General features: G+C 33.1%; 1 protein-coding gene across 1 annotated transcript; it reads left to right on the forward strand.

Annotated features, from left to right (window-relative positions):
* The first annotated feature begins 8,430 nt into the window (after positions 1-8,430).
* On the forward strand, positions 8,431-15,599 carry LOC125033370 (probable methylmalonate-semialdehyde dehydrogenase [acylating], mitochondrial). The gene is made up of 9 exons (XM_047624806.1): positions 8,431-8,489; positions 10,849-10,998; positions 11,263-11,341; positions 13,800-13,954; positions 14,078-14,290; positions 14,471-14,622; positions 14,740-15,016; positions 15,133-15,312; positions 15,441-15,599. Exons 2-9 carry the CDS (start codon positions 10,885-10,887, stop codon positions 15,558-15,560), a joined length of 1,290 nt encoding a protein of 429 aa, XP_047480762.1. The 5' UTR covers positions 8,431-8,489; positions 10,849-10,884; the 3' UTR covers positions 15,561-15,599.
* The last annotated feature ends 1,901 nt before the right edge of the window (positions 15,600-17,500 follow it).

Below are 17,500 nucleotides of genomic sequence, written 5' to 3' on the forward strand. Positions count from 1 at the left end.
TGCTGGCAATTTGCACATTGGAATAATTTTACAATTGACGATTAATAGTATCATACTTATTTGTTGGTGTATATAGTATAGTTTACTTGGTGTCAGCTTTATATTTCCTCATGCAGCTTAGGTATGTCATCATAAAGAAGTAAAATAAACAAAGAAGACATGGAATGTGAATAATTTTATTATTTTATTTTATTAAGGCATGTGTAAGATCCAAATAGTTTAGATAAATTTATTATAAAAAATGAATTATTATTATTATTATTGACATTATTATAACAATAATATTAATGGTTATAATGATTGTAATAATGATGATAATGATAACAATAATACCACATCCCCTTTCCAGTACTGTACAATGTAAGACATTTCTGATTACTTCTAAAACCCTTCAATTTGTTTTTAACTATAATTATCTATAACAGTAGTTACCTTTACTTTTGGAGTAGGTTTCAATGGTATAGCATCCTTCTTCAAGGTTCTCAAGCATCAAGTAAATGGCAAATTTAGCATTTCATATTTCAGCCTTCTTTCATAGTCTGTTTTCTCAAAACTTTTCTCAGTTACAAATTTCACTTTTTTCTTTCCACAAAAAATGACCCTCTCATTTCAAGCTCCTTCCTCCTTTGGAAATTGGTGATAAAGGACATCCTTAGGACAGTCCCGTATATATATATTTAGAAATGTATATATATATTTAGAAATGTATATATATATATATATATATCAATAGATATAGATATAGATGTATATAGATATATATAGATATATATAGATATATATCAATGTATATAAATGTGTTTATATATATGAATTTATATATTTAGATATAGTTTATATATATAGATATAAATATAAATATATATAGATATAATATATATATATATATAGATGAATAAATATATATATATCAATATAAATAAAAATATATATATCAATATATATAAAAATATATATAACAAATATATATAAAAATTATATATATCAATATACAGTATATAAAAATATTATATATCAATATAAAATTAAAATATATATATCAATATATATAAAAAATATATATATCAATATATATATCCATATATAATAGAAATATATTATATCAATATATAAAATATATATATATATCAATTTATATATTTATTAAATATATCAATATATATAGAATATTTATATATAAAATAAAAAAAAGTAAATATAAATATATATAAATGTAAAAATATATAAAATCTAAATATAAAAGAACATATATATAAAAATATAATATCTGTAAAATAAAATCAAAATAAATCTATTGTAAATTAAATAAATATAAATATATATATATATCTTTAAATATATAAATAAAACAAAATATAATATAGTAAAATCTAATATATATCTAGTATATAACAGAATGTAAATCAATATATATTATATATATCTAAATAAGTAAAAATCTATATATAAATGTAAATAAATATAACTATTATATAATAAACAAAAAAGTAAAATATAAATCAACTAGTCAAAATATAATATATAAATGTAAATAAATATATATAAACATGAAAAACTCTCTATATAAATAACTGTAAATAATAAATATATATATCTATAACCAGTAAAATAAATATAACTATATATAAAAATGACAATAAATAAATAAAACTAATGCAACATAAAAATTCTAATAAAATATAAAAGAATAATAATATATATAAATATAAAAGTACCAAAATCAATCACCAAGAAAAAATAAAAAAACTAACTACAATATATACTATATATAACATAAGAAAATCACTCTAATACAATAATAAAATTATAAAAACATTTTTAAATAATATAAATAAACCTTTTTTATATATATCAAATTACAAATTATAAATACTAAAACAATACAAATTATCAAAAAAAAAACTACATATCATATCATGAAAAATATATATATCACAAAAATGTACATCAATCTCAAACTTACGACAGTAATAAAACATCACAATCACTGTAACAAACATAACTATAAATATCACAAACAACTCACATAAATCACATAAATAAAAAAAAAAAATACAAAACAAATCAATTAAATATACTCTATATACCCTCTAACTCAACAACACAAAAAAATATCCAAATGAAAATAACCATCTCAAATAAATCAATATAATATATAAAAATAAAATAATACCAAAAAAAACAACTCAATAGCAATAAAAACAAACACACAACTACACAAATCACAAAAATCTATAAAATAAAAAAAAACACAAAAATAATACACTTAAATCAAACAACATACCCAACGAAAATCCACGAAAAAATAGAAATACAAAAACAAACACCACAACTAAACAACTAAATTATAACTCAAGCAAACACAAACACACAACAATTCATCTATATCAATAAAACACAATTAACTAACACAAAATCAAACACACAATATATCAATCTCTAACTCAATAAACCCCACTAAATACTCACAACCACACACACTCTCTATAACGGTACCAAAATAACATAACAATAAAAAAATACCCACGTATATAACACAAAAAAAAAAACAACTACCCTCACTCAGAAAACAATCTCAATAACCACTACTATTATCTAACAACGTAAAACACTCTATCTACCTATCACAAAACAAACAAACACACAACACAATCAAAACAATAATATATAAAGAAACCCACAAAAACAGTAAACTCAATACAAAAAAACAAAACTAAACAACTCAATCCAAAAACAAAACTAACAATAGTACTCGACCTCTAAATAAAACCACAATAAATATAAAAATATAAATAATATCACATCATTAAATATAAAACAATAATAAAAACACAACAAACAAAAACTCTATATATATAACACACATACTCATACAACAAAAAAAAAACAATATCCATAAAATCACACACATCTATAATATATACTATCAAACTAACTAAAAAACAAAATCTAGAAGCTAAAAAACTAAATAACTAAAAATCAGATAAATAAAAAACCACAAAAACAAAACTAAAATAAACTAAATATCCCACACATAAAATATCATAATATCACAATAACGATAGACAAATAAATAAAAAACAATATAAAAAACCTGAACATATATCTACAAAACTCAAAAGAAAAAATAAATAAATATACAATAACATATAAAACCACAATAAAAAAAAATATAAATATCAATATAATATCCCACTCTAAAAAAAAATTAAATCAATAAAATTATTAAATATATAATATAATTATAAAAAACAATATATAATATCACTAACTAAATATAATAAATATGATAAAACTAGAAATCAAATCACTAAAATCTAAACTAAATACTAAAAACATAAATAACAAGTAAGAATACGAATCTAAATATCATAGTATAAACTCTATATAAATATATAACTAATAAATAAATATATACAATATTATAAATATATCAATAAAATATAAAACAAAAACTCTATATATATATAAAATCTCAATACCATGCTAACATATATATAACTATCTCTCTATAACTATCATCTTTAAATATATAAAAAATAAAAAACAAAATATTAACTAAACAAAAAAACTAAAAATAAAAAAATAAAAAATTAAAATCTCAATATAAAAATAATACAAAAAAAAAACCAAAAAATCACTATATATATATCATATAAATAAAAATAACCATATACATAAAAAAAATACAATCTCAATAACACACACACAAAATCAAACACCATCAATCAATAACTAACAAACAATCAAAAAAAACATCACTATCTCAAAATTAAAACAATATCTAAATAAACTATCAAAATATCTATATAAATCTATCTAAAACTAACCCATCTAACTCACTATCTATAACAATAATCACTATAACACTATAAATCAATAACTATCAACACACAATCTCATAATCAAAAACAACACACAAACTATAAAAATATCAAAATAAATATCAATATATCAATCATCACCCAATATCTAAATATCTATATCCAAATAAATACTAAATACACACACCCTAATAACAAAAACAAACACTCACTCACAAAATAAAACCTCACATCACCTCACTAAAAACTAAACAAACAATAACTAAAACTATCTTCAAATATCAACTATCTAAATATAAAAAAAATATCACTCTAAAACAAACAAAATATAACTCACAACAAAAACATAAATACAATCTCTATAAAAAAAACTCACATCAACTATCTCACAAACAAAAAAAATAAATAAATATATCTAGATAAAAAACCATCACAAATAAAATAAAAAATATCGTCAAAAATCAACAAAAAAATAATTAATATCTCAAACAATATAATATCTAAAAATAAAACTAAAGAAATATCAATACTATATAAACATCTCAATAATATATATAACTCATAAATCACTATAAAAAAAACCATCACCAAAAAAATATAAAATAAATCAACAACCAAAAACTTAAATAAATATATAACAAAAAACAAAACAATAGAACACTAAAAAACAATACACAAATCAAAATATCTATATAAAACAAAAAAAACAAAATAAATAACTATAATAAAAATATAACAAACTAAATATCAAAAAAAATAAAAATAAAATTATATATAAAACCCATATAAATAATAAAAAATAATATAAATAATATCTATATAATATCTCTAAAAATCAAATATCAAAAATAACTAAAAATATAAATATAATATATATATAACAATAACTATAAACAATATATCTTTATATATATATATATATATATATATAAAATCAAAATATAAAAAAGCATAAATCAATAACAATTCTACTAAAATATAAAAATATAAATACTATAATTAAAACCTATATATAAATAAATAAAAAAACAATAAATCAAAATATATATATAACATATAAAAATAATAATATATATATCTATATATAAAAACAAATAATAAAAAAAATAAACAAATAAATATATATATAAACTAAGTATAATATAAATACATATAAATAAAATATAAATCTAAAATATATAAAAAAAATAATATCTTACAAAATACATATACCAATATATCCACAAAATACAAATACCAAATATATAAATAGACATATATATAAAAATAAATAAATAACATTAAAATAAAAAAACATCCTAAAAAAAATCATAAATAAATAGAATAACAATCTCTCTATATATATAAATAAACAATCAATATTTAAAAAAAACATTATAAATAAATATATTTAAAATATATATAAATATATAATATAAAATTATAACGCACACACACACAAACACGACACACGACAAACAAACACACACTCACAACATACACACACACCACTTCAAACACACACTTCTGAAACAAGAAAACCACACACACACAATACACACTCCACTTCCAACACACAAACACACAAACACACACACACACGACAAGACACACACACACACAAACTCACCCTCACGAACACACACACACACAAACACCACACACACACAACACACACACACACACCACACACACACACACACAACACACAAACAAACACAAAAACACACACAAAAACACACACACACCCACACACAAACACACACACACAACACACAACAAACACAACACGTCACACAAACACACACTCAACACACACACAATACACACACACAAACACACACACCACAAACACACACACACACAAACACACACACACAACACACACACCAAAACACACACACCACACACACACAAACACACACACACACACAAACACACACACACACACACACCCAAAACACACACACACACACACACAACAAACACACACCACACAGCACACACCACACAAACACACACACACACAGAACACACACACACTCACACAAACACACTCACTCACCACACACAACCACAACTCACATCACACAAACACATCACACACACACACCCACCACACCACTCACACACACACACACACACACACTAAACCACACACTCCACACACACACAAACACACACCACATCACTACAACCACACAAACACACACACGCCCACGACACACAAACAAACACACACCACAAAACACACACACATCCCACAACAACCCACACACACAATCACACACACACACAAACCAGCACACACCACAAAAACACACACACACAGCTTACACACACACACCACATCTACACACCACACCGACACACAACTAAAACACACACACCACACACAACACACACACACAAAACACACACACACACAACACACACACTCACACAACACACACACAAACACACACACACACACACAAAACACACACACACTACTACAAACACACACACCACACACACACACACACCACACACCCACACACCCCTCACACACACCCACCCACACCCCAAACACCCACAAACCCCCACACACACACACACCACACCACACACACACCACACACCACCCCACACAACACAACACACACACACACCACACAAAAACCAACCCCAACAACAACACAACCAACACCCACACACACCACCAACACACACCCACACACACACCACACACACCACAACACCCAACACCCCCCACCACACCCACCCACCACACACCACCCACCCCACACCACCAAACACACCACACAACACCACCACCCACACCAACACACACAACACACACCACCACCACACCACACACACACAACACACCCAAACACACCCACTCACACACACCACCACACAACCACACCCACAAACAACCCCACACACCAACACACAACCATAACACACCACACCCCCACCCCACCACCCACACCCACAAACCACCCCACCCCCAACCACCACAAACCCACACACCCCACACCCCCACAACCCACCCCCCACCACCCACACACCCCACCCCCAACCAAACCAACCACCACCACCAACCACACCCACACCACCCCACCACCCCACACCCAAACCCACACACACAACCCACCCCACCCCCCAACCAACACCAACACCACACACCACACACACCCCCCCCCCCCCCCCCACACACCCCACCCACCCCCACCAAACCCCCCCCCCCCAACCCACACCCCACACCACCCCCCCCCCCACCACCAAACACAACACAAACACCCCCACCCCACCCCCCACCAACAACCCACCCCCCACCCACCCCCCCCAACCCCCCAACACCACCACCCCCCCCCCCCACCCAACAACCACCACCCCCCCCAACAACCACCCCACCCCCCCCCCAACCAAACCACACCACACACACCACCACCCAACCCCACCCCCCCACACCAACCACCCACACACCCACACCACCCCCCCAAAACCCACACCCAACACCCAAACACACCCCACACCCCCCACCCCACCACACAAACAAACACAAACCAAAAAAAACAAACCCAAAAAACACCCACAAAACAACCAACACACCCACCACACCAAAAACACACACACACACACAAACCAAACAACACACCCACACCAACCCAACACCCACCCACCCACACCCCACCACCCACACCTCCCCCACCCACCCCACACCCCCCCTACCCACCCCACCACCCAAACCAATCAAATCACCACAAACCAAAACACACCCCCACAAAACCACACAACAACCACCACAAACCACACACACAAACACACAAACACACAAACACCAACCCACACACCAACAAACAACCCAAACCCACAACCCACCCCCACACCCAACACCACAAACCCACAACCCACACACCCCCAACCACACCCCAACACACAAACAACCCCAACACAACCACTAAACAACACCAACAAACCACACACCACACACCATGGCCCTATCCACATACATAAAAACTTTAAATACTTTTAAAAACTCTTTTTTAAAAAATGTGGGGCCTGTACATATACCTAAACCCGGAAATTTTAGAAAAACTGAAAGACTTAAAACCTTTAGAGGAACTTAATTAAAATACTTCCATCTCTTTTTTCTCAAAACAACAAAAACCCCCAAACCCCAAAAAAAAACCCCCTAGTGAAATTACACCAAAAAAAAAGGGGCCCGGGCAATAAGGAAACCTACATAGCTATCTAAACAGTGAAATAAACTTTCAGATATAACTTGCCAGCTTATCAGCAGCCTTGATGCTAAAGGGATTGAGCAAAAAAAAATAGGCTTGGGAAAGCTTCCCCTGATAAATATGGGTTAAAAGTAAAAATATAAATCAATGTCTACCCTCAAGTGATACATTATACATATGTAGCAATTAATATATTTAGTAATATATTTTGTAAAGCTTATTCGTATTAACTTTCATAGTTTAGGTATGTATCAAAATGAAGCACTTTAAATCAAACAAAGATAATAACTTAAATTTAAATCTAACCCCAGGTTTTTATTTCAAAAGTCTTCCCCCCCTGAACATTCACAGAGCTACAGTGCATCTCCACTGTACCAAAATTTAAAAAATGCCAATTTTTTTTGAGAGCAAAGCAACTGAGTTTGTGGATGTACACAATCCTGCCACCAATGAAGTAAGGAGCTTGGTTAATTTGTTTTTGTGTGTCAGAAAAGATGATTTGTTATAAGTAATTGCTATATGGGATAACTTTTAAAAAAAAAATGGCGACTCTCACTTTTTTTTGAAAGTTTTTTAATGTACAATTTAGATTTTTTCTGTACCCCCCCCATCCCATACCTGTTGTGGGGGCTTAAGAGATTGACACTGAGGCCCAATGTTGGAGATTTCCCCTGTCTTGGGCCGCAACCCTTGGCCGGACCAATTTTGCAGTCTTTTCCTTCTCTTCTCCAACCCCTTCTTCTATCCACTTCCCAAGATGTGAGAACCATACTGAAAATAAAGCTCACTTTAAAGCCCGGGAAACCATTTCAAGGTATTCCTTTTTTTATTTATCAAACCCCCTTTCCCCCTTAGGGACCCGAAGGAGCTTCTCCCTTTCCCCCAGCCAGGTCCCCCAAAGGGGCCCTTTAAAAAAAATTTAAATAAACCCCTTTAATTTGTGCCCTCCCAAGGTTGTCCCTTAATCCCAAATAGCCCCACAGACATGAACTTTTCTGATTCTGCGTCTCCTGGCTCTGCTTTAATCATGACTAAACATTACTATTGCCACCCCCTCCTCAATACTGTCAGCTCAGTCCATCCCAACTTTCAGAAAACATTTCCCCCCTTCTTTCCCCAAATTTCCCTTTACTTTATCTCCTCATCCTCCACAGTCTTTCAATTTCCAACCCCCCTACCTCCCTTGTATCTACTCTTCCTCTTGTCCTCATCCTTTAACTACTTCCATCTCTACCAATCTTTTGAGTACTCTTTTTAGCTCAGCTAAGTGGGATTGATCTTTTGTAATTGATTTTACAGCCCCTTACCTTGGGCAGTACCCTCCCACCAGCAATGTCTCCACGCTTTCATCATTTACACATTTTCAAAGCTATATCTGAAACCCAAACTCATGCATATCTATTCAACTAACCCTTTCGAAAAACCATCCGCCCAGCCTCATTTTCTCCCTTAACCCATTCGTGATGGCATTCACGTACGTCCCCTGCCTTTCCCGCCTGTGATTTTCTTTTTTTAATTGTTATTATTCATAGATGGCTACACTTGTACTAAATCACTATGACGCTGAGAGATTTCTAATACTGTTATCTAAGGGTTAATACTTGCAAAACTGTTTCAATCTCCCTCCAGACTGCCATGTCTATGACAAAGATTGGGCAGACTAACTCATTAATGTCAGATATGTTGGTGTTTTGGCCACCTTGCCAAGCACTTTTGCTCCATAGCCCATTACCCTCTGTGCCCATCCTGTCCATATAGAATGCACAACACAGCCCTGCACCGTGCCATTTTTAGGGGCCCCCCCTTAATAATTTAGAGACTGACCTATTTCCCAGGTGGAGTCTGGATGAAAGCATTCTCAGATTTAAACTTGGAGTGAGGCCAGGTAGGAAGTATGCTGACAAGGTTTTTCTCTTGCTAGCTACTCCAGTGCTGTCCGTTACTCTGCCCTTCCCCTTCTCCCCAAGATGCTTATATATCTCCCCTAGTACTTCTCCCTCCTATTCCTTGCATTCCCAATTCAATCAATTCAATTCAATCTAAATCCAGACACTCCAGTCTTTACTTCCCCTTTTATATCTTACCTTTCCTCCTCCTAGCTGTACCCATCGCATCAGATAATGTAAACACCCCATTACCTACTGCATCCTTTCATACACTTAACTCTTCCTCTGCTTCTCAAACATCCACCTCTTCCCCCCACATAAGCAAACCTTTGTTTCTTAGACCTCTCCAACCATTTCCCTTACAAAAACTCTTGAGGACATTCAAAACTACAAATCGGACCCAAAATAAATACTATCCCCTCTCCACCCCAAAGTCTTTGTTTTCATTAGTCCTACCAAATGACTGCTAACACCACCTCTTCCTTTTCGGTTCCCCCCCACCCCTTCCTCCCACTCCCCCCCCCCCCCCCCCCTCATTCCAGAAAACCCTTTAAACCCCTCCTGATAAACACACCCCCTTTTTGTCACAAAAGTCCCTTTTTCCTAAATTTTTCGCCTCCAGCATTCCCCTGGGCTGCCTTTTTGGGGAATCCCCCCTTTTTTTCCTTTGATAACATTTCCTTCCTCAGATGCATCCATTTGATCTACTTGCCCTTTTGCTAACCTACCTTATCTCGTTTACTTATTCCACTTTAACTGTTTCAGACCTCTATCCAAACTGCTTAAATTTTAAACCTTTGATTCCACAATTTATTTTGCTTTGTAACCATTAACCATTGTTTTTTTTTTGTTTTTGTTTTTATAAATGAGTGGAAGATGTTAAATATTCACAATATTAACTAATAATGTAATTGTACTTTTTCATAGGTTGTGACAAGGGTCCCAAAGAGCACACAAGATGAGATGCAGGCTGCTGTTGATTCAGCCACAGCTGCTTTTAAATCATGGTCTAAAACCTCGGTACTTACGAGACAGCAAGTCATGTTCAAGTACCAGCAGTTGATTAAAGATAATATTGTAAGTATTTCTTGGTTAAAGTATTTTTATAGTTTTTGTATTTTTGTGCTGGCAAATTAAAATCCCTTAATTCTAGAATTTTGGTTATCTATGTCATTAAAGATGTAAAAAAAAAATATATATATTCTCAGGCCATATGTCAGTCTAAATAGTAATGTAATAATTTAGTCTGACTTTAAAAGCATGAAATCATTAAAAATACATATTGTCAGGGTTACCAGCATTTAATTACTTGTTTATTTTTTCTTCCTAATAATTTTATAGCATGAATTGGCAAAGAACATCACACTTGAGCAAGGGAAAACCCTTGTAGATGCTGAAGGAGATGTTATGCGAGGCTTACGTAAGTATTTTTTTATTAATTCTTACAAAAATGTGCGAGTAGTTTGTCAAAATGCTGTTGCCTAAGTATGTTCCAACCCCATTTGAGTGAAAATATTTTGAGGTGTACTCTCAAGTCCTTTACAGTAGATGATATGACCAAATTAATAGTTGTCAGGGTATACTGTTTCCCCTGTTGAGGTGGTCAAAAAAGAAGTAAGTACATAACTAATGAATATTTAAGCAGAATTGAAATGTACGACACATCTAACCAGAGAGCATAAAAATCACCAAGTTTGGTCATATAATTGAGATGTGTAAAGGCAAGCTTGACCTAGGTCTCTATTAGCATTGTAGTCTAAAGCTTATTTTCTGTAACATGGAAATGAACTAGTTGTATAGAAAAAAGAAAATACTTGTCAAGACAAGGTCAACTTTTACAGGCTTGTGCATTTGAAGAGCAGGCCAAAGAAAATTTATTGTAGTTTCACCAACTTAAATACAAAATTACATCCATGTCTTCACTCGGTGATTGTGTGTAAATGGGCATAGATCAAACATCAGTTGTTGTACATATGTAGTTATTATAGATGAAGTAACAGGGATTTCTGATACATTGCATTTGTGAAATTACTTTCATATGAATTGAATAGTTTTCTGTTTGAAGTGTTTAGAAAAAACACTAAATGTTTGACTTTCATATAGCCTTGTTACAGCTCAAATAATTTAATTCTGTATTATTGGATGTTGTGACCAGAAAGTCCAGAGAGAAGTGAATAGCTTGGCTACAGTGCCAGTATCCAAAGACCTGGATGTTAAGGCCCAGTAATAGGGCCTTGATAAACCTCTCTCTACTCTGGTGTTCACTGTGAAAGAGCCTTCATAAACTTATGTAGTTTGGTATTGACTGTTATTCTAATGTAGATTTAACATGCTCATTGCCATATGTACCACTGGTGGTTCATTAGAAGCTTTGGATAACTGCCATATATATGATTAGTGTTTTTTTTTTTTTTTTTTTTTTTTTTTTTCAGTGGACATATTTATTAACCCAATGTCACTGGGAAAATGCTATGCTCTTTTTTTTTTTCTTTTTTTTTGTGAAATGTCTCTGCACATAGATGGCTCTGCTAGTACTTAGCCACAAAGGAGTCAATTAGTAGACCTTTTGACCTTATCTGATTTCACCTTTCCTTGAATTTGCAGGAAAATTTGTTTTACTAATGCTATCAATATCAATGGTGTTGGCATTAGTAGTGGCAATATAAGAAAAAATATTTTCAAAAATCAAGGAAAAGGTATACAGGTGAGACAAGGTGAAACTCAGAGTGGGCATGGCATGTACGTACATGCCACACCCATTGGTTTGGGGTTAAAAAGGAATAAAAATAGGTTTTAAATGAAAGGTTGATGATACCTTTTCACAACAATATTACATCAAACACCTTGCTGTATTCACAGCAAAGTTTCCTTACTGATAAACACAAATTCTATCAGTATTTAAAAAAAAAAAAAATTCATTTAAAATTGTATGAAATGGAAAGTAGTGTTGTTGTCCTTTGTTGTGTGGACAGAGGACTAAAAAAATCAAAACAGCTTATTGGTATCTCTTGTGCCACAAATATCCAAAGGGCCAGTTGCTCAAGATATCCACTTATTTAGTATCATCACTGTCATTGCCTTACTAAGCATGACAGAGTTAGAAAATTGTCCTGTTACACCCTAGTTTTAATGTTCTGTGGGGGTTAAGAATGTTTTAATTTAAATGTGTACATTATATGTATTGTGTTGTTAAATTCTCATCTATATCTATTTCCTCATTAGTCAGAGTGAACTCTATTCAGAAACCAATATATTGTAGTTTTAGTGTAAGATCTATCCAGTTGGTTTTAATGATGTTCAGTTTATTATAGAAGTTGTTTTGCTGCAAAATTCTTAGAAATGAAATACATGGAATTTAAATTGAAGTCCTGTCATCAGGATTAATATTTTGCTTACATCCTTTTAAGAATACTGTAGCTGAACCAAAAGACTCAGGATTTTGAGGAAAATGCCAATTTTTGTAAGTTCTGAAACATCACATCATGAAGTACTTTAAAAATAACATGAAAAATAAAATGATAGATAACTTTCTGTACTATATACTAAAGACAAATCATTTTTGTTTTCGCTGTATTTTGACACACTCATGTATGCACATTTATCTGGCTTTTGTTGATTTTCATCCTAATGGCATATAGAGTGGAATACCTATGTAATGACACTGATATGAGAAATACACACTCAGTCTTTGTATTGAATTTGTCTGTGGCAAAAGTAAGTAATCTTGATAAATGTTGCAAAAGTATGATAAAAAAAAAACTTGTTTAAGCTTTTGAGGTTTGTAATTTTAGTCTTGCTTAAACCTTATATTTTTATTGCTTCACTTTGTGATATCTGAGGAAATGTGGAAATCAAGTTTTTCAATATATTGCATACAGAGGTTGTGGAACACTGCTGCAGTATCACCAGTCTTCAGCTTGGGGAGACTATGCCTGGTATTGCACGTGACATGGATGCCTTTTCTTACCGTGTGCCCCTTGGAGTGTGTGCTGGCATTGCCCCATTTAACTTCCCAGCAATGATTCCCCTTTGGGTATGTTGATATTGCCATCTTGCACTTTATATGTGTGTCATAATGATACCACTTATTTTGTTTTACCTTTTTATATGTAATTTGTTTGTTTCTAACTTTCCCTTAACATTTACTCTCTTGCAGATGTTCCCTGTTGCTTTGGTTTGTGGTAATACCTATATTTTTAAGCCTTCTGAGCGTGTCCCAGGAGCTACCATGATGCTGGTTGAAATGCTAAAGGAAGCAGGCTGTCCAAATGGCGTTGTTAATGTTATCCATGGGCAGCATGATGCTGTCAACTTTATATGTGACAATCCAGCTATTCGGGCAATTTCCTTTGTTGGATCAGACCAAGCTGTTAGTAACTCATTTGTTTTTATAAATTGCTACTGTTATTTCTATAGTCACCATTGGTTTTGTATATATTATACCATAAACTGCAAAATAATTGGGCTACAGGTGCACACACACACACACACACACATTTGCCTGTGTCATCAAATTAATATTTATGCATTTTGTATATCACATTGATAGGGAAGGTACATTTATGAAAGAGGATCTAAGAATGGCAAGAGAGTACAGTCAAATATGGGAGCCAAAAACCATGGAGTGATCATGCCTGATGCCAACAAGGAAAGCACATTGACACAGCTAGTTGGAGCTGCCTTTGGAGCTGCAGGTCAGAGGTAAAGATACAAGACGTATGTAAATAAGAATGTATCATATGGAATGCATTGACTTACATTTGATTGTCCTCCCAGATGAATGGTGTATCAATATTTATATTTGCTTTTTATCCCTAGATGCATGGCCCTTAGTACAGCAGTCTTTGTTGGAGAGGCTAAGAACTGGCTGCCTGAGTTAGTGGACAGATCAAAGAATCTAAAAGTAAATGCTGGGCATGTGGCTGGAGCTGATTTGGGTCCTGTTATTTCTCCGGAAGCTCGTGATCGTATCTGCAGTCTTGTCCAGTCTGGAATTGATGAAGGAGCAAAGTGTATTCTTGATGGGCGTAATATTACTGTCCCAGGATATGAAAATGGCAATTTTGTTGGTCCAACTATTCTTGCAGATGTTTCAGTAAGTAAAACTAAAGAAAACTGGTTTGATAAATGAAATTTGTCCTGTTTGGAGAAAAATTTGTTTTGCCTTTCTAGTAATACTTAGAATTGACTGATATATTATTGCATCCACAGCCCAACATGAAATGCTACAAGGAGGAGATTTTCGGCCCAGTGTTGGTAGCGCTCTCTGTTGACACACTTGATGAAGCTGTGGACCTAATTAATAGTAACAGCTATGGAAATGGTACAGCTATCTTCACTACCAATGGAGCTACTGCCAGGAAATTTACCAATGATATCGATGTTGGCCAAGTAAGTATAGGAAACCCTTCAGTTAACTGTGCTGTTTGGGACTGGAGTATTAAATGAAATTGTCTGGAATATTAGTTTATTTCTTCTCTGGCATCATCTGATAATTACAATGACACTCCCTGAAACAGGTTGGTGTAAATGTGCCTATCCCAGTGCCTCTGCCTATGTTCTCCTTTACCGGCTCTCGGGGATCATTCCTTGGAGATGCTAATTTCTATGGCAAAGCTGTAAGTATGCTAAGTTTATGAAGGCCTTTCTTGTAAGACTGATGTAAATAATTGAAATGCAGGGATATTTCAAAACCCATATAGTATTTTGTGGATTTTCATTTTTAAATACCCAACCCCCTTTTTTGCCTACATCCAAAAAATCTACTTCAGGTTTTTTAAAAAAACACCCTTTCCTTATTTAAGTTTCAAATTTGCATTTTTATTTTTTTCTTGTTTTGTAACCAAAGGGATTTTTTATGGGCAGTTTAAAGAACTTGAAAAAATTTTATTTGGAATGTGTTCATATTGTTTACTAATATGAAGAAAAAATTTTTTCCCCAAAATGTAGGGGGGTACTTTTTTTTTTTGTCATAAAAAAAAGAACCATGAGGGGGATTAGTCACTAAGGATTTACTTCCGGGGCATTTTTTGATTTTTTCCCTGATTATCCTGGGGGCCTTAAATTTTTATCACAATTTTTATTGTTTATAATATTGTGACTTTTAATAATAATGATAATAGTATTAGAAATGAAATCATTATTTTTAAAAAAAAAAGCTGCTTTTATTAACACAATCACAAAATTTAAAGATTTTCTGTGTAAATTAATTCTAATGCTTTGTTTTAGGGCATCAATTTTTCTACACTTTTTTTAAAGACATAACTCAGATGGGGAAAGGGGCGGGACTAACTTCAAAAACATCGGCGACAGCAATGCCAGTCATGCGATAGGCTTGGATTGTCAATGATGAGCTTGAAGAAATTCTTCTTAATCAAGCAGATATTTGTGCACTGAAGAAATTTTTTAAAGATTTGGAAAAAGGGGCCTTTTTGGGAAAAATGCAAGAAAAAATCTGATGTTCTCTTTCATCAGATTAACAAAATTTTATTGCCTAAGGTAAAGTTCCCAGAAGTAACACCATGATGTAAATTAATTTCTGGATTCATCTTTGGTTATTTTTAAATTTGCTGTTTCTTACATTCCAAAAGCAAACTGAATGGGTAAATGAAAAAAATCTGCAAGATTTTTTGGAATTTAAGAAATAATTTTTGTAGTTTAACTGTGATCACCCATATACTACAACTTAAAAGTGCAAATAGATTATCAGTGTTCCTCTGTAAAATTACTTGAATGTATTAATTAACAGAACTTTTTTAAATGGTAGTTTGGGGATAACATCAAATTTCATTCAGTGAAATTTTCTGATGAATTTGCCAGGAAGGGTTTTTACAATAAAAAAAGTACATATATATATACACCCTGTTTATTATTCCTGATTTAGTCCAAAGTGAACAGAATGTTTGTTGTTTTTTTGAGTAAGGGTTTCTTTTTCCCCTTTTTTTACTGGTTTAATTTTTTTTAAATAGTAAAATAAGGAACCTTGCTTTAAATAAAAAATAGGCCATAGCAGATTTTACGTATCAAGTTCTTTATGGGATAAGAAGTCTCGAAGTATAAAGATTTTTAATCATCTTTTTTATTTGTTTTAAAATCTTTTAACCAACAATTTTAAAATCTTTTTTTGACTATTTCAAAAAAAAAAAAAAAAAAAAAAATTTTCAGAGTATCATCTCCCCCTCAAAGAAGAGCTTATATGAAAAACCAATCTCCCCCTTTTCATCTCAAAATCTCCTCTCTCTCTCTCTCTCTCCACCATCCCCTTTTCCCCTCTCTCCCACTCCACTCTCACTCTCCTCTATCTCCACTCTCCTCTCTCTCTCACCCCCACTCCAATCTCCCTTTACTCTTCTCAAATTTTAACTCATCTCACTCTCACTCTCACTCCACCTGTCCCCTCTCCCCCTGCTTTTCCCCCTTCCCCTCTGTCCCCTCCCCTCTCTCTGTCTCCCCTCCTCCCCTTCTCTCTGTCACTCTCTCTCTCTTCCCCCTTTTTCCTCTCCCCTCTCTCCTCCTCTTCCGTCTCCCCCCCCCCTTCCCCTCTCTCCCCTCTCTCTCTGTCTTCCCCTCCTCTCTCTCC

The sequence above is a fragment of the Penaeus chinensis genome, chromosome 16 (assembly GCF_019202785.1).
Source record: "Penaeus chinensis breed Huanghai No. 1 chromosome 16, ASM1920278v2, whole genome shotgun sequence".
Lineage (NCBI taxonomy): Eukaryota > Metazoa > Arthropoda > Malacostraca > Decapoda > Penaeidae > Penaeus > Penaeus chinensis.